The 19,335-nt window shown below is 44.8% G+C and overlaps 1 protein-coding gene and 1 long non-coding RNA gene across 4 annotated transcripts in view; one reads left to right on the top strand and one right to left on the bottom strand.

The window, feature by feature from the left end:
- ZFP1 (ZFP1 zinc finger protein) overlaps nt 1-18,931 on the top strand; it is a 28,721-nt gene extending 9,790 nt beyond the window's left edge. For 2 of the 3 annotated variants that reach the window (XM_020883995.2, XM_020883996.2), the window contains exons 3-4: nt 15,019-15,145; nt 16,911-18,931. In XM_020883995.2, coding sequence (XP_020739654.1) covers nt 15,019-15,145; nt 16,911-17,995 — 1,212 coding nt within the window. In that variant the 3' untranslated portion in view covers nt 17,996-18,931. Of the gene's footprint in view, nt 1-15,018; nt 15,146-16,910 lie in introns of those variants that run through there. The other variant, XM_070451539.1, reaches the window with a different exon arrangement.
- The window catches only part of LOC110131402 (uncharacterized), a 33,652-nt gene continuing 19,893 nt past the window's right edge, over nt 5,577-19,335 (bottom strand). Inside the window, exon 3 of the long non-coding RNA XR_011482316.1 lies at nt 5,577-5,939. This is a non-coding gene — a long non-coding RNA (uncharacterized lncRNA). The remainder of the gene's footprint in view (nt 5,940-19,335) is intronic.

Genomic DNA, 19,335 nt, shown 5'->3' with positions numbered 1-19,335 from the left:
CCGAGTGGCTATAGTGTCTGCACTCCCACCAGCAGTGAGTGAGAGTCCTTTTGCTCCACATCCTTGCCAGCGTTTGCTGTTGTCGGTATTGTAAACTTTGCCCACTTTAATAGGTGTTTTGCAGTATAATTTGATACTTCTCTGACATCTTAAGTGTCTTTACACACGTTTACTTTACCATTCATATATCTTTAGTGAAGTGTCTGTTAAGGTCTTTGGCCCTTTAAAAAAATTAGTTTTTAACTGAAGTATAGTTGATGTACAGTGTTGTGTTACTTTCTGCTGTACAGTGAAGTAATTCAGTTATACATACATATGCATTCTTTTTAAAAAATATTCCTTCTTATTATACTTTATCATAGGATATTGAATATAGTTCCCTGTGTTTTATCTTGGGACTTCGTTGTTTATCTGTATGTAATAGCTTATATCTGCAGACCCTAACCTCTCACTCCATCTCTCCTGCAACCCCCGCCGCTTGGCAACCACAGGTATGTTCTCTGTGGGCATGATTCTGTTTCTGTTTCACAGATAGGTTAGTTTGTTTTATTTTTTAGACTCCGTGTATAAGTAATTTTATATGGTATTTGTCATTCTCTTTCTGACTTACTTCATTTAGTATGCTATTGTGTGTGGCCCACTAGTGGATTCCATTATACTTAAGTATCTAATCTCTTTTGGATTCTCTTCCCCTGTAGCTTATGAGAGTGTGTTGAGCACACTTCTTTGTTCTATCCAATGCTTGTTCGTTTTTCTTTGGTGTATCTGTGGGTATCTCTGTGACGTTCTGTCTGTGTATAAGTGTGTATGGTTTCATCCCAATCTTCTTGGTTATCTCTTCAATCACTGTATATTTGCCTTTTTTAAGCCTAAGCCTTTGTCTAACTCTGGGAATCTCTTTGCATTTCCTAAGTTAATTCATTGTATTTATTTCTAGATTGAGGTTTAGGGAATCCCCTGTGCTGTTTGTCTTTTCAGATTGCATTTGTAAGGCATTCCCCGAGCCAGTTGTCTCTGTCTCAGTTACTTGATATAGTGTGATCATCTCCAGTATCTGCCATGTTGCTGCAAATAACACGATTTCATTCTTTTTTAAGGCTGCATAATTATTCATGGCATATATGTAGCACAACTTCAATATATAAACCTGGGCACATAGGTGTTGTGGTTGCTTCCATTTCTTGGCTATTGTAAATAATGGGTTCCTGAACATTGGGGTGCCTTATTTCATAGTATAGTTTTCCATGCATATAGGCTTGGACAATCTTGCTGTAGGCCTGGGTTTTGTTTTAAAGGAACCCACATAAGGTTCTGCATCTTGTCTCAACAATTTCCATTCCCAGAGGCAGCGGAGGAGGGTTCCCTTGTGGCTCAGCTGGTAAACAATCCTCCTGCAATGCTGGTGACCTGGGTTCGATTCCTGGTTTGGGAAGATCCCCTGGAGAAGGGAAAGGCTACCCACTCCACTATTCTGGCCTGGAGAATTCCAGGGACTGTATAGTCTATGGGGTCGCAAAGAGTCAGACACGACTTTCACTTTCAGTATTTATCCCTGTGTTGGGGTATTATGGCTGCTTTGGGGCCTTGGCGCCGGGAGAGTGCCTTCCTGAAATGTGGGGTGCCTATGTTGTTTTGAAGGATGCATTTCCCTGAAAATAGGGCCTGCTGAGGGCTTGCAGGATCTCCTGGTAGGTGCTCGTTTTGTTCTAAAGGAACCTGCATAAGATTCTCCATCATGGCTGGTCACAATTTCCATTTCCAGGAGCAGCAGAAGAGGGTTCCCTTCTCTCCCTGTGGGTCTCCAGTGTTTATTGTTCTGATTTGCTGGTGAGGGCTGCCTGATGATAGTTGGTTGTAGGTTTGCTTGGCATTTCTCTTAGAGGCGGAGTTTCTTTACAGGTGCGGATAGTTGGTTTCCACTAAGTGTGAGGAAAATTTACCTTTTGCGGTCGGGTTTTGAAAGTCGGGCCTGTTTTGAATTCTGTCTCTCTGAACTACCCTAGGTTATTTGTCGAGGGTGGGGTCATTTAGCTTAATCAGGCAGGCCTCTGACTGGGAAGAGCCTGTTCAGTTCAGTCACTCAGTCGTGTCAATTCAGTTCAGTTCAGTCGTGTCCGACTCCGTGCGACCCCTTGAACTGCAGCACGCCAGGCCTCCCTGTCCATCACCAACTCCCAGAGCTTATCCAGAGCCATGTCCACTGAGTCAGTGATGCCATCCAACCGTCTCATCCTCTGTCATCTCCTTCTCCCACCCTCAATTTTTCCCAGCATCAGGGTCTTTTCCAGAGAGTCAGCTCTTCACATGAGGTGGCCAAATTATTGGAGTTTCAGCTTCAGCATCAGTCCTTCCAATGAACACCCAGAACTGATCTCCTTTAGGATGGACTGGTTGGATCTCCTTGCAGTTCAGGGACTCTCAAGAGGCTTCTCCAACACCACAGTTCAGAGCCCCTGGTTTGACGATGTTCCAGGAAACGGCCACAAGGCGGAAGCACTTTTGCCGGCTCTGGTCAGTCAAGTGGGCACCCAGAACCTGAGCTGTAGAGTAGCGTGCAGACTGCCCGAGTAGACACCAGAGAGCTTGGGTGTCCTTCCTCCATGCCGCTTTCCTTTCACAAAGCCCCCGCACCACCCCCGCCTGGCCAGAGCCATCTCAGCTGCCAGAAAGGTGCTGTGTTGAGGCTTCCTATATACGTGGATTCTGTAAGGAAGAAGTTGAAATTGGGAACCCCCCACCAGGAGAAATGGAGATGGGAACTTTAAAATGCTTCCAGCCCAGAGTGTCCAGGATTTTGGGGGTGCAGTAGCCTCGGTATAGGTGCAGGAGTGCCTGGCAGTTTGGTTAGCTGTGGCGTGTCCCAGAGGGGACCAGGCGCTGTAGATGCAGTGAGGACTTCTGCGCCCGCACACTCCACAGCCCTGGAGCCGGGCTGGGGAGCTGGGCCTGTGGGGCTCCAGGGGTGTACCGGCACCCCAGTCAGCAGGCCTGAGGGGTTGGGGTATGTGTTTGTTTTCATTTTCTCCTTTCCCTGTAATGTGTATTCTTCACTGGAGTCTGTTGATTCCTGTTATCATGTTTGTTTGTGGTGGAACAAGCAGTGGATTCCTTTATATTCACGCATCTGTTCTTTTTGGATTCACTCCCCTGTAGCTGCTGACGGTGTTGAGCGCACTTCCTGATTCTGTCCGGCCCGTACTTGCTCATTGTTCTCCATGTGTCTGTGGGTCTCTCTGACCATGTGTCTGTGTCTCTGCATGGATTGTTGAGTTCCAGCTTCCTCAGTGATCTTCACACCCCGACCCCCACCCCCAGGGTCCGTCTTGAATTTCATAAGCTTACATTTGCTGTGTAACTGGGAGTCAGACTGTGTTTGCTAAAAAGTTTTAGTTGATTGTATTTTTCGATTCCACCTATAAACAATACCCTGTACCATTTTTGTCTGTCTGTGTTATTTACTTGACACACCGTGATCATCTCTAGATCCTTCCATGTTGCTTCAAATGGCATTTTTTCATTCTTTTCTATGGCTGAGTAATTAAGGCATATATGAAGCATAGCTTCAGTATTTACCCCTGTGTGCAAGGACGTTATGGCTGCTTTGGGGCCTTGGCGCCAGGAAAGAATGCCGTCCTGAAATGTGGGCTGCCTGTGTTGTTTTGAAGGATGCATTTCCCTGAATATAGGGCCTGCTGAGGGCTCGCAGGCTCTCCTGGTAGGTGCTGGTTTTGTTTTAAAGGAACCTGCATGAGGTTCTCCATTGTGGCTGGTCGCAATTTCTGTTTCCAGGAGCAGCAGAGGAGGGTTCCCTTCTCTCCCTGCAGGTCTCCAGCATTTATTCTGATTTGCTGGTGAGGGCTGCCTGATGATGGTTGGTTGTAGGTTTGCTTGGCAATCTCTTAAGAATTAGGGAGGCAGAGATTGTTTCAAGGTGCAGATAGTTGGTTTCCATTAAGTGTGAGGAAAATCCACCGTTTGTATGTGGTTTTTGAAAGTCGGGCCTGCTTTGAATCCTGTCTCTCTGAGCTACGCCAGGATGTTTCTCAAGGGCGGGTCCGTCAGCATCCCGCAGGCCTCTGTCCGGGAAGCACCTGTTCGCCCCTGGTTTAGCGGTGTTGTTCCCAGAAGCGGCCAAAGGGCGGCAGCACTTCCACCAGCCGCGGTCTGCGCGGTGGGCACCCAGAACCCGAGCCGGTGTGGCGTTCCTGGGTCGTCGGGGAGCGTGCAGACCGCCCGAGGAATCGCCGGAGAGCCTGAGTGTCCTTCCTCCGCACCCCTTTCCTCTCACAACCACCCTCCCACCCCCACCCCCTGGGTCTGAGACGGCAAGAGCCAGCTGAGACGCAGAAAAGTCCTGTTTTGAGGCTGTTTCCTACATAGGTGGAGAGACTGTAAGAAGTTGAACTTGGGAACCCCCCTCCCTGGAGAAATGGAGACAGGGGGACCTCTCTCCAAGTGCTGCCAGCCCAGGTGTCTGGGATTTTGGGGGTGCAGTAGCCGGGTGTAGGTGCCAGTGTGCCTGACTGGTCAGCTGTGGTCTGCTCCAGAGGGGCCCAGGCGCTGTAGAGGCAGCGAGGGGCTCATGTCCTGGCAGCCCTCCTTGATGCCCCAAGCCCCGTAGTGTCCAGCCCATAGATCTAGGCTGCTGGGTCCCCAGGGCTATGACACCACCCAGGTCACCGAGACCCAGGTGGACGAGAGTGGTCATTTTTTCTTCATTTTCTCCTTTCCATGTAATTTTTTTTCATGGAAATATAATAGTTTTACATTGCTTTTAGTTTTAGGTAGAAGAAATTTATTTAGTTATATATGGAGTTCTAATCAAGTTGGTCTTGAACTTTTCAGAACCTTTAAAGTCATATATTCGGTATTGTAAAAGTATTTATTAAGTTAAAAAGAAGTATGCTGAAGACTCCATTTTGTCTGGACTCACTCTTCCTTGCTTCAGTCTGTTCGTGTTTGGTCCATTTCTTGGTCTGTCCTTCTGCTGAGGGAGCTGGGAGGATGCACCAACAATGCCCCCCATTGGATGCGCTGGCTGTTTCCTGTGCTCGCTACCACATACTGTTGTCCATTTAATGACCTTCTACAGCTAAGGCTGTCCTTGGACACCGGAATCATGGTGAACTGTCTTTCTTCCGATAAAACTGGAATGTTACCTCATCTCCATGGGTCCTTTCGCAGGGGTTCCCACCTCCATCCTTCCTCTGGTTCCACCTCCTGCTCACAGGGTCCTAACAGGTGGTTTTCCTGGGATTGCAATTTACTCAGGGATGACAGTATCGAGGAGGACATAGTGAGCCTCAAGCCGGTGGTTGTTTGGTCAGGTGTGTTCCACTCTGACTTCCATGTCACAAACGAGACTTTCTCTATGGCTCACTTTTCCTGAGACCGCAAAACGGGCTAAAGGAAATTCTGCAACCTTCTGGCCATTTTTCCTAGCAGCAACTCTTATACTGGTGCTTACAGGCACTTCTGTGTACTATGTCTGCCGTGCCTTAAATGACAGGTGCCCTCACAAAAATACTGACGGTAATTGAAAACGACTTCAAATAGAGAAAGACTTAAGAAACCAGTTTCAAGAGTTAAATTTTACTCACATTGTTTAAGAAATTAAGAAAATGAAAAGATTTGTAACATCACTGATTTGGGGGTAAATGCCAGTCAGCAGTACAATGAGCTGCCCCTGTGGCACCGTTCAGAGCGGCCCTCCTCCCAAAAATCACGAAGAAGAAATACAGGAGTGGGAGGGGATGAAAGGGAGACCCCCGGCTTCTGGCGGCCATGTCAGCGGTAGCAGCCTCTAGGAGGGTCATTGTGGGGGTTCCTTAAAAATCTTAGAAGAGGTGCTTCTCTGGTGGTTCGATGCTTCAGGCTTCGCTTTCCAATGCAGAGGGTGAGGCTTCGATCTCTTGTCGGGAAGCTGGGATCCCAGATGCCTGGTGGCAATAACAACCAAAACATTACACAGCAGACGATTGTAACAAATTCAATAAAGGCTTTAAGGATGGTCCACATAAAAAAAAAATCTTAAAGAAATTCTAAGAATAGAGCTGCCCAATGATTCAGGAATTCTTTTCCCAGACCTGTGTCTAGGAAAAGCACAACTGGAAGAGACATGCACCTAAGGTTCTCTGTAGCACTGTTGCTAAGAAGTATTTATGTATTTGGCTGCCCCAGATCTTAGTTGTGGCACAAGGCATCCTCAGTCTTCACTGCAGCATGTGAGGTCTAGCTCCTTGGCTGGGGATCAAATAGGGACCCCCTGCATTAGGAGCTCAGAGTCTGAGCCCCTAGACCACCAGGAAGTCCCACTGTAACACTACTGACAGTTGCCAAGCGTGGAAGCACCAAAGTGTCCACCAGTAGATGAACAGATAAAGATAAAGCCAGTGCAACACTACTGGCTCGTGAGCCAACGATGCCATTGGCAGCAGCACGGAAGGACTTAGAGATGCTGCTGCTGAGTGATGTAAGTCACACTCAGAAGGCAACGTAAGGTGCCACTTATAGGTCGAATGTAAAAGTTGGTAGTCATGAACTAATTTACCAACAAGAAAGAGTCACAGCTAAAAAAAAAAAAAGAAGAAAGAGTCACAGCTATAGTAAACAAACTTATTGTTACCAGAGGGGAAAGACAGGGCAGACGGACAAGCTAGGAGGCTGGAATATACATGCATTCTTGTATACGGAGAAGAACTAATGGACAGGGACCTACTGTACTCACACTGTACTTACCTAGATGGAAAAAAGTCCAAAACTGAATATGTAGACACCTGTCAATATGAGTCAGGTTGGTGTACACAGAACAAACAGTATTCTCCAGTTTAAAATACAAATATTAATTCAAAAAGAAAAACAGAAACGCCTACTATATTTCCTTGGGCCCCGTTCACCCAGGCTGTGTCACATCCCTGGTGCCTGAGCAGACTTGGGTCCCAAGGCTGGACTGTCGTGAAACACAGGGTGCTGGGAGGATGTACCAAGAAACGTGTCACCTTTGACCCATCATGCCTGGTCCCCTCTGCATGGAACCACAGTCTTCCAAGTGCAGGAGCAGCCAAAACAGGACTTGGGCAACCAAAGGAAGGTGGCCCTTTTGGCCTGGAAGAGATCTGAAAGGTCACCTCATCGCCACCTCTCCTGTGGGGGGGTAACCATCTCCAGCCTTCCCCATTGGAGCCGCCCCCCCTCTGATGACAGTACCCATAACAGGAGGTTTTCAGGGCTAGGGCTCTGTCTGGAAGATGAAGGGTAAGAGGGAGGAGACACAGGCCCTTGGGTGTCTGGTCAGGCGCATCCCACTCTAATTTATAACCAAGGAACAGGACCTTCTCTCCCTCAGGCTCACATTCCCTGAGTAACCAGAATGGGGCAAGAAGAAACCCTGCCACCTTCTGGCCATTTCTTATTAAAAAACAGCTTTAAAGTCAGTGCTTAGGGGCACTTCATAATCACCAGACCTTTGGGGCTGTAAGTGACAGGGGCCCTCAAAAAATGTCTTGGGTAGATAATCACAAACGACTTCAAATAGGATAGGCTTTCAGGAACCCAAGTTCAAAAGGTAAATTTTACTCATGAAAAGCTCCTCAGCATTGCTAATTATTGGGGAAATACAAATCAACACTCCAGTGAGGTATCCCCTTGCAGCAGTCAGAATGGCCATCAACACAGTCTACAAACAAGAAATGCTGGAAAGGCCATGGAGAAAGGGACCCCTCCTAAGCCACTGTTGGGATTATAAACTTGGTAACAGTCACTGTGGAGATCAGTATGGAGGTTTCTTTACAATCTAAAAACAGACCTGCCAGACGATTCGGTAGTTCCACTCTTGGGTGTCTGTCCAGGGAAAACCACACTTCGAAAAGGCACATGCTCACAAGATTCCCTGCAGCACTGTTTACAGTAGCAAAATGTCCATTGACAGATGAATGGATAAAGATGTGGTAGACATATTATGCAGCCATAAAATAATGCCATTTTCGGCAACACAGATGGACTTGGAGATAATAGTGAAGTAAGTCAAACATATAAAGGCAAATATGATACCACTTACAGGTGGAATCTAAGTGAAACTAGCTCAATCATGTCCAGCTCTTTGTGACCCCATGGACTGTACAGGCCATGGAATTCTCCAGGCCAGAATACTGGAGTGGGTAGCCTTTCCCTCCTCCAGGGGATCTTCCCAACCCAGGGATCGAACCCAGGTTTCCCACATTGTGGGCAGATTCTTTACCAGTTGAGCCACAAAGGAAGCCCCAGAATACTGGAGTGGGTAGTCTACCCCTTCTCCAGCAGATTTTCCCAACCCAGGAATTGAACCAGGGTCTCCTGCCTTGCAGCTGGATTCTTTACCAGCTTAGCTATCAGGGACGCCCAAAGTGAAAGTCACTCAATCGTATCCAACTCTTTACAATCCCATGGACTATACAGTCCATGGAATTCTCCAGGCCAGAATACTGGAATGGGTGGCCTTTCCCTTCTTCAGGGGATCTTGCCAGCCCAGGGATCGAACCCAGGTCTCCCGCATTGCGGGTGGATTCTTTACCAGCTGAGCCACAAAGGAAGCCCCAGAATACTGGAGTCGGTAGCCTCTCCAGGGGATCTTCCCGGCCCAGGAATCAAACTGGGGTTTCCTGCATTGAAGGTGGATTCTTTACCCACTGAAATATCAAGGAAGCCCAGTGGAATCTGAAAATTGCTACACATGAAAGAATTTACAAAACACAATCTCAGATGTAGAAAGCAAACTTAGTTACCAAAGGGGAAGGGTTGAGGAGAGGGATAAATTAGGGGGTTGGAATTATCATATACACCCTAGAAAAGAGATGATTAAGCATCTACTGTATAGCACAGGAATATGTAGATACCCATGTGTATTAGTGAATCGAGTTGCTAAATACTTAACCACAACATTAAAAAAAAATTTTTTTTTGGTGTGGACCATTTTTAAAATCTTTATTGAATTTGTTACAGTCACTTTTTTTATGTTTTGGTGGGGTTTTTTTTGGAAGCAAGGTGTGTGGAGTCTTAGCTCCCCAATCAGGGATCGAACCGCACCCCTGCACTGGAAGCCGAAATCTTAACCACTGGACTGCCTGGGAAGTCTTAGAGAACATGACATTTTAAGTGAACTACTCACCAGTTTAAAACCAAAATTAAATTCAGCAACAGAGACATGCCTGCTGCAGTCCCTTAGACCTCACTGATCCCGGCAGGTGTCACATCCCTGGAGCCACAGTAGGCTTGGGCCCCAAGGCTGGACTGTTACGTGGCTGAGCGCCGCCCCCGACCTGTAGTACCAAGAGCGCCCCGAGACCTGCAGCTTCACACATTAGGAGCTTCGTGTTTGTCCCCGCACCGAACAGAGTTTGGGCACATATTCTGTGATTATGGATCTTTCAAGTGATACAGAAGTGAGACCCTTTTCCTGGGTCACAGGTGTGTGGACAGGAGGAAGAGGCTCGGATGAAAAGGAAAGAATGAAGTTTGGGGGAGCTCTGGAGAGGGAGGGCACGAGCCCACCCTTAAAACAGCACCCGATCTTCCACATGCCCTGTCCCAGCCACCTGCTCCATGTTCCAGGTCCTCTCACACAGGCCTCCAGCTGTCAGCCCAGGACTCAAGCAGCATGTTTCTGAGCCCAGAGTCTCGCCTCTGGTGCGAGAACGCGCAGTCGGAGCACAGCCAGCCTCCCGCGGCGTCCAGGCTCTGTGCCTGTTGGTCAGGCTGTAGGTGCCCAGTGGGGTCCTGCTGGCAAGATTCTGTCCCCTCTGTGAAGCAGCCAGTTTGAGCCAGAGAGTCAGAAGCACATGCTGAGCAGCCCCTTCTCTCTGGGCGCCTCCCTGAGGTTACAGCAGCCCCATCTTCAGGCCGTCTCAGATGCCGAAGCCCCCAACTGGGCAGGAGACCTCCAATGGGCATCTGCTCTGAAGGCACGCCGGCCGCCTACCTGCTCTCAGCCCATGCAGCTGCATAGTTTGGGGACCTCCGGCAGATTTCCTCCCTCTGTCTCTGTCTGCAGTGAAGTTACCTACAGAAGTTGAGGGTCTCGTGGAGAAGGAAGATCTTTGAGTCAGTGTACCTCAGCCCTGAGAAATTTATATCAAAAATGAACCCGAAATACTATGTTTGTCTCCTTTTGTTTCTAAAGAGAAACAGCTCTAGTTTTCTAACTCATACAATTTCTGGTCTAAAAAATCATAACATCTAATGGGGACAGTAAGAGAAAGAAGGTTTTTTGGGTTTTTTTTAAAGAAAGCAGATTGAAATACATGCCACATGAGAAATAACAACCAAAGTCCTTCAGGGTTTAAAAGAGGAGGGACTCAAATTATGGAAGGTCCCATCTAGGCCATCTGTGACCTGATCCAAGTGGGAGGATCTGTGCAGAGAGAGGAGTCAGGGGAAGGAGGGTGGAGGAGGAGTTTGAAATGTGTTGAACGCTGGGCTAGTCACTAGTTTAAGAGATAATGGATGATGTTTCTAATCCAGCCGATCCTATAATTAGAGCTATACTTTAGAAAAATCATGCTAGCTTATAATGTGGGGTAGATGAGAATACGAGGAGACAGGAAATCAGTTAGGAAGCGTTGGTGGCAGCTGAGATGCAGTGAAAGGAAGCGAAGGACAGGAAATCAGAGTTAGGAAGCGTTGGTGGCAGCTGAGATGCAGTGAAAGGAAGCGAAGGTTAGACTCGAGGGCTCTACAGCTTGCTCTAAGGGTGAAGACTGATCTTGGTCCTCTGTTCTCAATTTATTCCTTGGGAAACTAACCAGTGTTCCTGTTTTTGTAACGAATTTCAAAAGTGATCTGAAAACAGGAATAAATACTTACTACTGGGAAAATCTTGATTGTTGACCTCAGTGATATTGATCCTAGGCATCGATGACCTACCACCAGCATTCTCTGCTCCCAGGCTACATGGTAAAGATTCCTGTAGGATGTTGTAAGACAATACTTTGGGGTGACCTGAAAATTTGTGCAATATGACTAGGTCATTTGTAGTGTTCGGATCTTTATCTCATATTTTTTTCTTACTTCCTATAAGTTTTCCTGGGCTTCCCAGGTGGCACCAGTGGTAAAGAATCTGCCTGTCAATGCAGGAGACACAAGAGACACAGGTTCAATCCCTAGGTCAGGAAGATCCCCTGGAAGAGAAAATGGCAACCCACTCTTTTTCTTGCTTAGAAAACCCCATGGACAGAGGAGCCTGGCGGGCTACAGTCCATGGGGCTGCAGAGAGTCGGATACGACTGAGCATACACACATAACTTCCTGAGTCTAAGAACTTTTAAGATCTGTTCTCAGCAACTTTCAAGCATGCAATACAATATTATTACCACAGTCACCATGCTGTACATTATCTGACTTACTTTCTAAGGGGAAATTTGTACCTTTTGGCCCCTTTTACCTAACTTTCCTACTTCTACCATCCAGCATCTGGCAGCCAGTCTGTTTGCGGTATCTACATGGTTGTGGTGGTGTTTTTTTTTTTTTTAGATTGTACATATAATTGAGACCATAAATCTTTATCTGACTTATTTCATGTAGCATAAGGTCCATGTTGTCACAAATGGCAAGATTCCATTCTTCTTTATGGCTGAATGATATCCCATCAATGGATACTCAGGTTGTTTGCATATTTGGTTTTTGTAAATTATACTGAAATAAACATGGTGATAAGTCATCTCTCAGTATCCTCGGGGAGTTGGTTCCAGGACCCCCCTTAGATACCAAAGTCCACAGATGCTCGAGTCCCTTATATAAAAGGCGTGGTATTTGCATCTAACGCACATACATCCTCCCATATACTTTAAATCATCTCTAGATAACTTAAGCTCCTCTCGGCCGCTAAGCTTCTGCGCCGACTGTCGCAGCCTCCATGCTTCTGTGGCACTCTCCTTCCCTTGGTGGTCCAGTGGCTAAGACTCCACACTCCCAGTGCTGGGGGCCCAGGTTCAATCCCTGGTCAGAGAACTAGATCCCACATGCCACAACTCCACGCGTGCACACGCACCAGCCAGCCAGCTGGTGGAGTTTGGTGTGTGCGTGCCCACCTGCCCGCCTGCCTCACGCCAGGTGGGGAACGGGAGTGCACTCACTATGCCAGCAAATTTGGAAAACTCAGCAGTGGCTACAGGACTGGAAAAGGTCAGTTTTCATTCCAAGCCCAAAGAAAGTCAATGCCAAAGAATGCTTAAACTACCATACAATTGCACTCATCCCACAAGCTAGTAAAGTAATGCTCAAAATTCTCTAAGCCAGGCTTCTGCAATACATGAACCATGAACTTCCAGATGTTCAAGCTGGTTTTAGAAAAGGCAGAGGAACAAGAGATAAAATTGCCAACATTTGCTGGATCATCGAAAAAGCAAGAGAGTTCCAGAAAAACATCTATTTCTGCTTTATTGACTATGCCAAAGCTTTGGACTGTGTGGATCACAATAAACTGTGGAAAATTCTGAAAGAGATGGGAATACCAGACCACCTGACCTGCCTCTTGAGAAACCTGTATGCAGGTCAGGAAGCAACAGTTAGAACTGGACATGGAACAACAGACTGGTTCCAAATAGGAAAAGGAATATGTCAAGGCTGTCTATTGTCACCCTGTTTATTTTACTTCTATGCAGAGTATATCATGAGAAATGCTGGGCTGGAGGAAGTGCAAGCTGGAATCAAGATTGCCGGGAGAAATATCAATAACAGATATGCAGATGACACAACCCTTATGGCAGAAAGTGAAGAACTAAAGAGCCTCTTGATGAAAGTGAAAGAGGAGAGGGGAAAAGTTGGCTTAAAGCTCAACATTCAGAAAACTAAGATCATGGCATCTGGTCCCATCACTTCATGGGAAATAGACGGGGAAACAATGGAAACAGTGGCTGACTTTATTTTTCTGGGCTCCAAAATCACTGCAGATGGTGATTGCAGCCATGAAATTAAGACACTTACTCCTTGGAAGGAAAGTTATGACCAACCTAGATAGCATATTAAAAAGCAGAGACATTACTTTGCCAACAAAGGTCCGTCTGGTTAAAGCTATCGTTTTTCCAGTGGTCATGAATGGATGTGAGTTGGACTATAAAGAAAGCTGAGCGCTGAAGAATTGGTGCTTTTGAACTGTGGTTTTGGAGAAGACTCTTGAGAGTCCCTTGGACTGCAAGGAGATCCAACCAGTCCATCCTAAAGGAGATCAGTCCTGGGTGTTCATTGGAAGGACTGATGCTGAAGCTGAAACTCCAATACTTTGGCCACCTGATGCAAAGAGCTGACTCATTTGAAAAGACCCTGATGCTAGGAAAGATTGAGGGCAGGAGGAGAAGGGGACAAGAGAGGATGAGATGGTTGGATGGCATCACTGACTCAATGGGTGTGGGTCTGGGTGGACTCCGGGAGTTGGTGATGGACAGGGAGGCCTGGGCGTGCTGCAGTTCATGGGGTCACAAAGAGTCTGATACGATTTCTGGGCATCCACACCAAGGAAACCAGATCTGAAAGAGACACGTGCACCCCAATGTTCATCGCAGCACTGTTTATAATAGCCAGGACATGGAAGCAACCCAGATGCCCATCAGCAGATGAATGGATGAGGAAGCTGTGGTACATATACACCATGGAATATTACTCAGCCATTAAAAAGAATTCATTTGAATCAGTTCTAATGAGATGGATGAAACTGGAGCCCATTATACAGAGCGAAGTAAGCCAGAAAGATAAAGACCATTACAGTATACTAACATATATATGGACTTTAGAAAGATGGTAACGACAACCCTATGTGCAAAACAGAAAAAGAGACTCAGATGTATAGAACAGACTTGTGGACTCTGGGAGAAGGCGAGGGTGGGATGTTTCAAGAGAACAGCATCGAAACATGTATATTATCTAGGGTGAAACAGATCACCAGCCCAGGTTGGGTACATGAGACAAGTGCTCGGGCCTGGTGCACTGGGAAGACCCAGAGGGATCTGGTGGAGAGGGAGGTGGGAGGGGGCACTGGGATGGGGAATACATGTAAATCCATGGCTAATTCATTTCAATGTATGACAAAAACCACTGCAATGATGTAAAGTAATTAGCCTCCAACTAATAAAAATAAATGGGAAAAAAAAAAGCATTCTTAAACTAGAAAAAAAAAAAAAAGAGTCGGACACGACTGAGCAACTGAACTGAACTGAGATAGCTTAAAGTGCCGTGTACAATGTAAAGGATGTGTAAATAGTTATGTATATATATATATATATATATATATATATAGGCACCACACCTGTAAGAATGGCTATTTCACTGTGATTTTGATTTGCATTTCCCTGATGACTAGTGATTCTGAACAGTTCATGTACCTGTTGGCCATTTGTATGTCTTCAGAAAAATGTCTGTTTGCTCTGCCTGTTTTTTTAGTCATATCGGTGTTTTTTTCTGCTACATTCAGCCCTCATCAGATACGTGACTTGCACATATTTCCCCTCATCTGGTGGATTGTCTGCAGCTCGTGTCTGACGAGGTTTTCGTCTGTTGACGTTTTTTCCTCTGCTGGGCAGAGCCTTTAAGTTTGTAGTCTCACTTGTCAGTTTTTACTTTTCTGCCTTTTTCATGGTGTGGATATGGTAGAGAGATCTTTACCCATGCTTCATAGTTTATCTTGTAATTGGAATTTCACATTCTGCCTTTAAATATTCAGAGCTTTAACTCTTTAAATATTGTTTAGTTTGAGACTATGAAAGTAATATGTATATGAGCAACATCACTAACTGGTAACATTAAATACTGCACATTAATATTTAATCTTACTATCTGCCAAATATAACAATGCTGGAATTTGTGGGAATCTGAATAAATGCTTTAACTATTATAAAGATATTTTTGGAGGCATGACAAAACAATGAAATTTTACAGTTGGTGTCATATGTAAATTTTAAAGATGATTCTTTTACAACATAGAGTATGTTTTTATGTGTCCTTCCTGCATCACCAAGTGCTGATCGTATCAGAATAAATAGCAATATGCCATTTCAGGGATCAGTTTCATTCACCGATGTGACTGTGGACTTCACCCAGGAGGAATGGGAGCAACTGGACCCCTCTCAGAGGATCCTCTACATGGATGTGATGCTGGAGAATTACAGCAACTTACTGTCAGTGGGTAAGGACAACTTTCGGGTGTGATTTAAGGTTTGGGTCCTTTCTCAGTTACCCAAGATTACAAGCTTCTGAATTACTAGGTGGTTTTCGTCTCAAGCTTCATGTATTAAAGCTGAGGTAGTGCAGACTCTGAAGTTCTGACTTCTGTATTTTCAGGCTTTCACAAGTCCAAGCAGTTAGGAGTGATGTTCCATTATCAAGGTCTCTAATATTATCAAACCAGATTTTCAAGTTGGGTCAGTAAGAATAGTTGTGGGTATCAGAGTTAGAATTTCCAGGCAGAACTTTCTAGGGAGGGACTTCTCTGGTGGTCCAGTGACCAAGACTCCACGTTCCCAATGCAAGGGGTCCGGGTTCACTCCCTGGTCAGGGAACTAGATCCCCTGTGCATCACTCAGACCCATTGTAAGCCAAATTCTCCCCCCCCCCCGCCCCCCAAAAAGGAACATACTAGGAAAAATGTGGAAGGTGGGAAGGAGAATCTTATAGAAGCCAGTGGAAGTGATATCCTAGAGATTATGAATGGGTTAGTACCTTTGAAGTATTGTTTAGGAATCTGTTTTTCAAATCCCTAAACCTTTAGAGAAAGCTGAGGACAGATGACCTGTGCACCTCATATCTTGAGTCATGCCTCCAAACATCAGTCTCTTCCTGCTTAGCTTTTTTTCCTGTTTCATTTTTATATCTATTTGCCTCTCATACTCAAGCCCTGATTCTTTCCTAGCATGTTTTAAACCCTTGTTTCACGATTAGTTTCTCTTTCATTAGTATTGTCATCTAGCCAGAATGGTGACTTCTATATTGTAGGTCATGGGAATTGGAATGTAGCCTCAAGGAAAATACACATTTTTCAGTACAATAGTGACATAAATGGCCTCAGGATCCCAAGGGTCAGGAATATCCAGTAATACAGAGATGAAAGTAAAGGTTCATACAGCATAGGTGGAGGTCTGGTAAATTTGATCCTTGAGATTCCTTGGAATAAAAGCAGGGACTTAGACTGGTTTGAGAAAGAAATTAAACACATGAAAGTAGAAAAATAAGATATAATGATAGAAACACTTTCTCCAACAACTTTGATTGAAAAAAATAGTGCACCCAGCAGTAGCATTGAGTGATTCTGTCAAAAGGATCTTGGATCACTTTTATATTTTCTACAGAATATATGAGTTTCTGGATTTTGCCTTCCAACTTGCAAAAGTCTGACTTTGGAGATTTGGAGCTCCGCATAGGGTTCTGTCTGCAAACCTGTGAGAATGTTGCCTTTAGGAGTTACTGGTAAACTTGCTAGAGGAACAGAGGAGAGGAAAGGGGAAAGAGCCTTGAGTGTGTAAATGTGGCACCCATCTGACCACAGTTAAGAGTCTCAGCATTGGGTGCTCAACTTAGATCTGTCTGGTTTTTTCCCTCAACATCTATGTAATATCTTGTTCTGTGTCAGCTGGTGTCCTTGAGGACACCAAGTCTCATTTGTCTCTGGAATTGCCAGCCTTCCCACATCAGTTGTTTTTATTTTACTTTACCCACTTTTAAGGCCGTTTTGTAATCTGGGGTGTCCATTGTCTGTGTCCATTTTGCCACAGGCTTTGTCTTTTTCTTTCATTGTTTAAGAGCTAGGAAAACTTGGAACTGGGGACTTTTTTATACTGTAAGACTGGGTCCCAAACTAAAGAAAGAGACAGCCCTGCAGTGGAACATTTGTGGAGCTTCACATTCTGTAACATTATGATGAAAAGGTTGACAGTATTTCATGTGCTCTTTCCTAGAGGTATGGAAGGCTGATGACCAGATGGAGACAGACCACAGAAGCCCAGATGAGCAAGCGAGACCATTTATAATCTTTAAGGACCAAACCACAATCGAAGAAAGAGATAATAATCTCTTTGGAAAAACATTTAACCTTAGTGCAGACTTTGTTTCTTTAAGACAAGTACCCTATAAATATGACTTGTATGAAAAAACTTTGAGATATAATTCAGACTTACTTACTAGCAACAGAAACTATATAAGAAAGAATGCAGACGACTGTAATGGATTTGGAAAAGCACTCTTCTATCTGAAACAAGAGAAAACCCATCCTGGAATGGAATACTCGGAATATAATAAAAGTGGGAAAGCCTTCAGCCATAAAGAAGCCATTTTTAAACACCAGAAAATTAGAAACTTGGTGCAGCCGTTTATCTGTAATTATTGTGACAAGGCTTTCTCGTTTAAGTCACTCCTCATTAGTCATAAAAGAATACATACTGGAGAAAAGCCTTATGAATGTAACGTGTGTAAGAAAACCTTCTCCCATAAAGCAAACCTCATTAAACATCAGAGAATTCATACGGGCGAGAAACCCTTTGAATGTCTGGAATGTGGAAAAGCGTTCACCCATCAGTCAAACCTCATTGTGCACCAGAGAGCACATATGGAGAAGAAGCCCTATGGATGCAGCGAGTGTGGCAAGACATTTGCCCAGAAATTTGAACTCACCACACACCAGAGAATCCATACTGGAGAACGACCCTATGAGTGTAATGAATGCGCAAAAACCTTCTTCAAGAAATCAAATCTCATTATACACCAGAAAATTCACACAGGGGAGAAACGCTATGAGTGCAGCGAATGTGGAAAATCCTTTATCCAGAACTCACAACTCATTATACACATGAGAACTCACACTGGAGAAAAACCCTATGAATGCACTGAGTGTGGAAAAACTTTCAGCCAGAGGTCAACTCTTAGATTACATTTGCGAATCCACACGGGAGAGAAACCGTATGAGTGTGCTGAGTGTGGGAAAGCCTTCAGCAGGAAGTCCCGACTCAGTGTCCATCAGAGAGTTCACACCGGGGACAGACCCTGACCCTGCAGCCACCTGTACCAAGGAGAACCCGTCCCACAGCGAGGAACCTCACCAAGGTGCTGAAGGAACAGGGGAACTCTTACTGCAATCTGTCAACTCAAATGTGTAAAAACGGGGTCCCCTAAGAACAATATTGTACCAACAGTTAGGTGTGATACCCAAACAATATGTACCAGAATATATCCAACTGTAAATAGACAAACTTACCTGTATTACAGTGAGCTTTTAGAAATCCTGAGTGAATTATTCAGTAATGAAGTATTCTGGGCCACATAAAGGAGCTAAAGACAGTACTCTACGGATTCAGTGGTTATGTGCAAGAATATGCCACACACACACACACACACAAACAATGTGTTTTAGATCTGCACATGTAAATTTAACAGACACTGAGAGTTTGACATTCTTGTCCTAATAATTAGGACATCCAAACACAATTTTCCATACTAAGCGTCACGTATTTTTCAGTACCTTACAATCCAGGGTGCATTCCAGAGAGCATACGTCTCCTCTTGTGAGCACACTGTTTCAGAGTTGCCTCGTCAGTCAACAGAAGACAGTTTAGCCTTCTGGGTTTGCTGAAGACTTCCCAGAAGTATTACTGACACATAAGTATGCAAGTGTGAGATAACTGGGAAACTGAAGAGAGTGAAAAGGAGGCAGTGTGCAGCATGGAACACGGGCTGTGTAAAGAAAGCCGCACCGGTCGTGTGCCTGTGTTTCACTGGGGTGTTTACGTACAAATGCATGTATTACCAAGATACTGTATAACCCAGGAACCACTTGTATTCTGTGTTTCCCTATTTCTCTTAATATTTTATACATTGTCTTGCAACAAATAGGATGCATATGTAGTTCAAGTGTTACATTTCAGAGACTTAGAGAAATAATTTATTTTAAGTAACTGTCAATAAATGTCTTATATTGCTTTTTAAAGCTTCCATATGCATAGTCCACTTTAGAAATAAACTTTTGCAGAATTCTATTTAAAGGAGATAATTCTGCTTCCATGAGTTTCACTGTCATCAACCAAAAGCATTTCCCTATGGAATCTGACTTATGTAAGTTATGTCTTTCTTTTAAAGACTCACAAACACTTTATTAACCTAAAAAAATTTCTTACTTTTGCATAACTCAGATACCATTTTAGGCCTTATTTCAAATTCACAAGTTCCTTTCCTTATTCATCACAGATCATGTTGATTTAGCAAACGGCTGCTGTAACTGGCCTTTCTTTCTTGTAGTTATTTTTGGAGGTTGTTGATGTGCTGTGACTGTATATGAACATGAGTGATTTTCTGAACAAATCTGCCAGAATATCCATAGTCAGTAAGTCTTGT

Source organism: Odocoileus virginianus, chromosome 20 (genome assembly GCF_023699985.2).
Source record: "Odocoileus virginianus isolate 20LAN1187 ecotype Illinois chromosome 20, Ovbor_1.2, whole genome shotgun sequence".
Lineage (NCBI taxonomy): Eukaryota > Metazoa > Chordata > Mammalia > Artiodactyla > Cervidae > Odocoileus > Odocoileus virginianus.
This window is presented reverse-complemented; position numbering and strand designations above follow the sequence as displayed.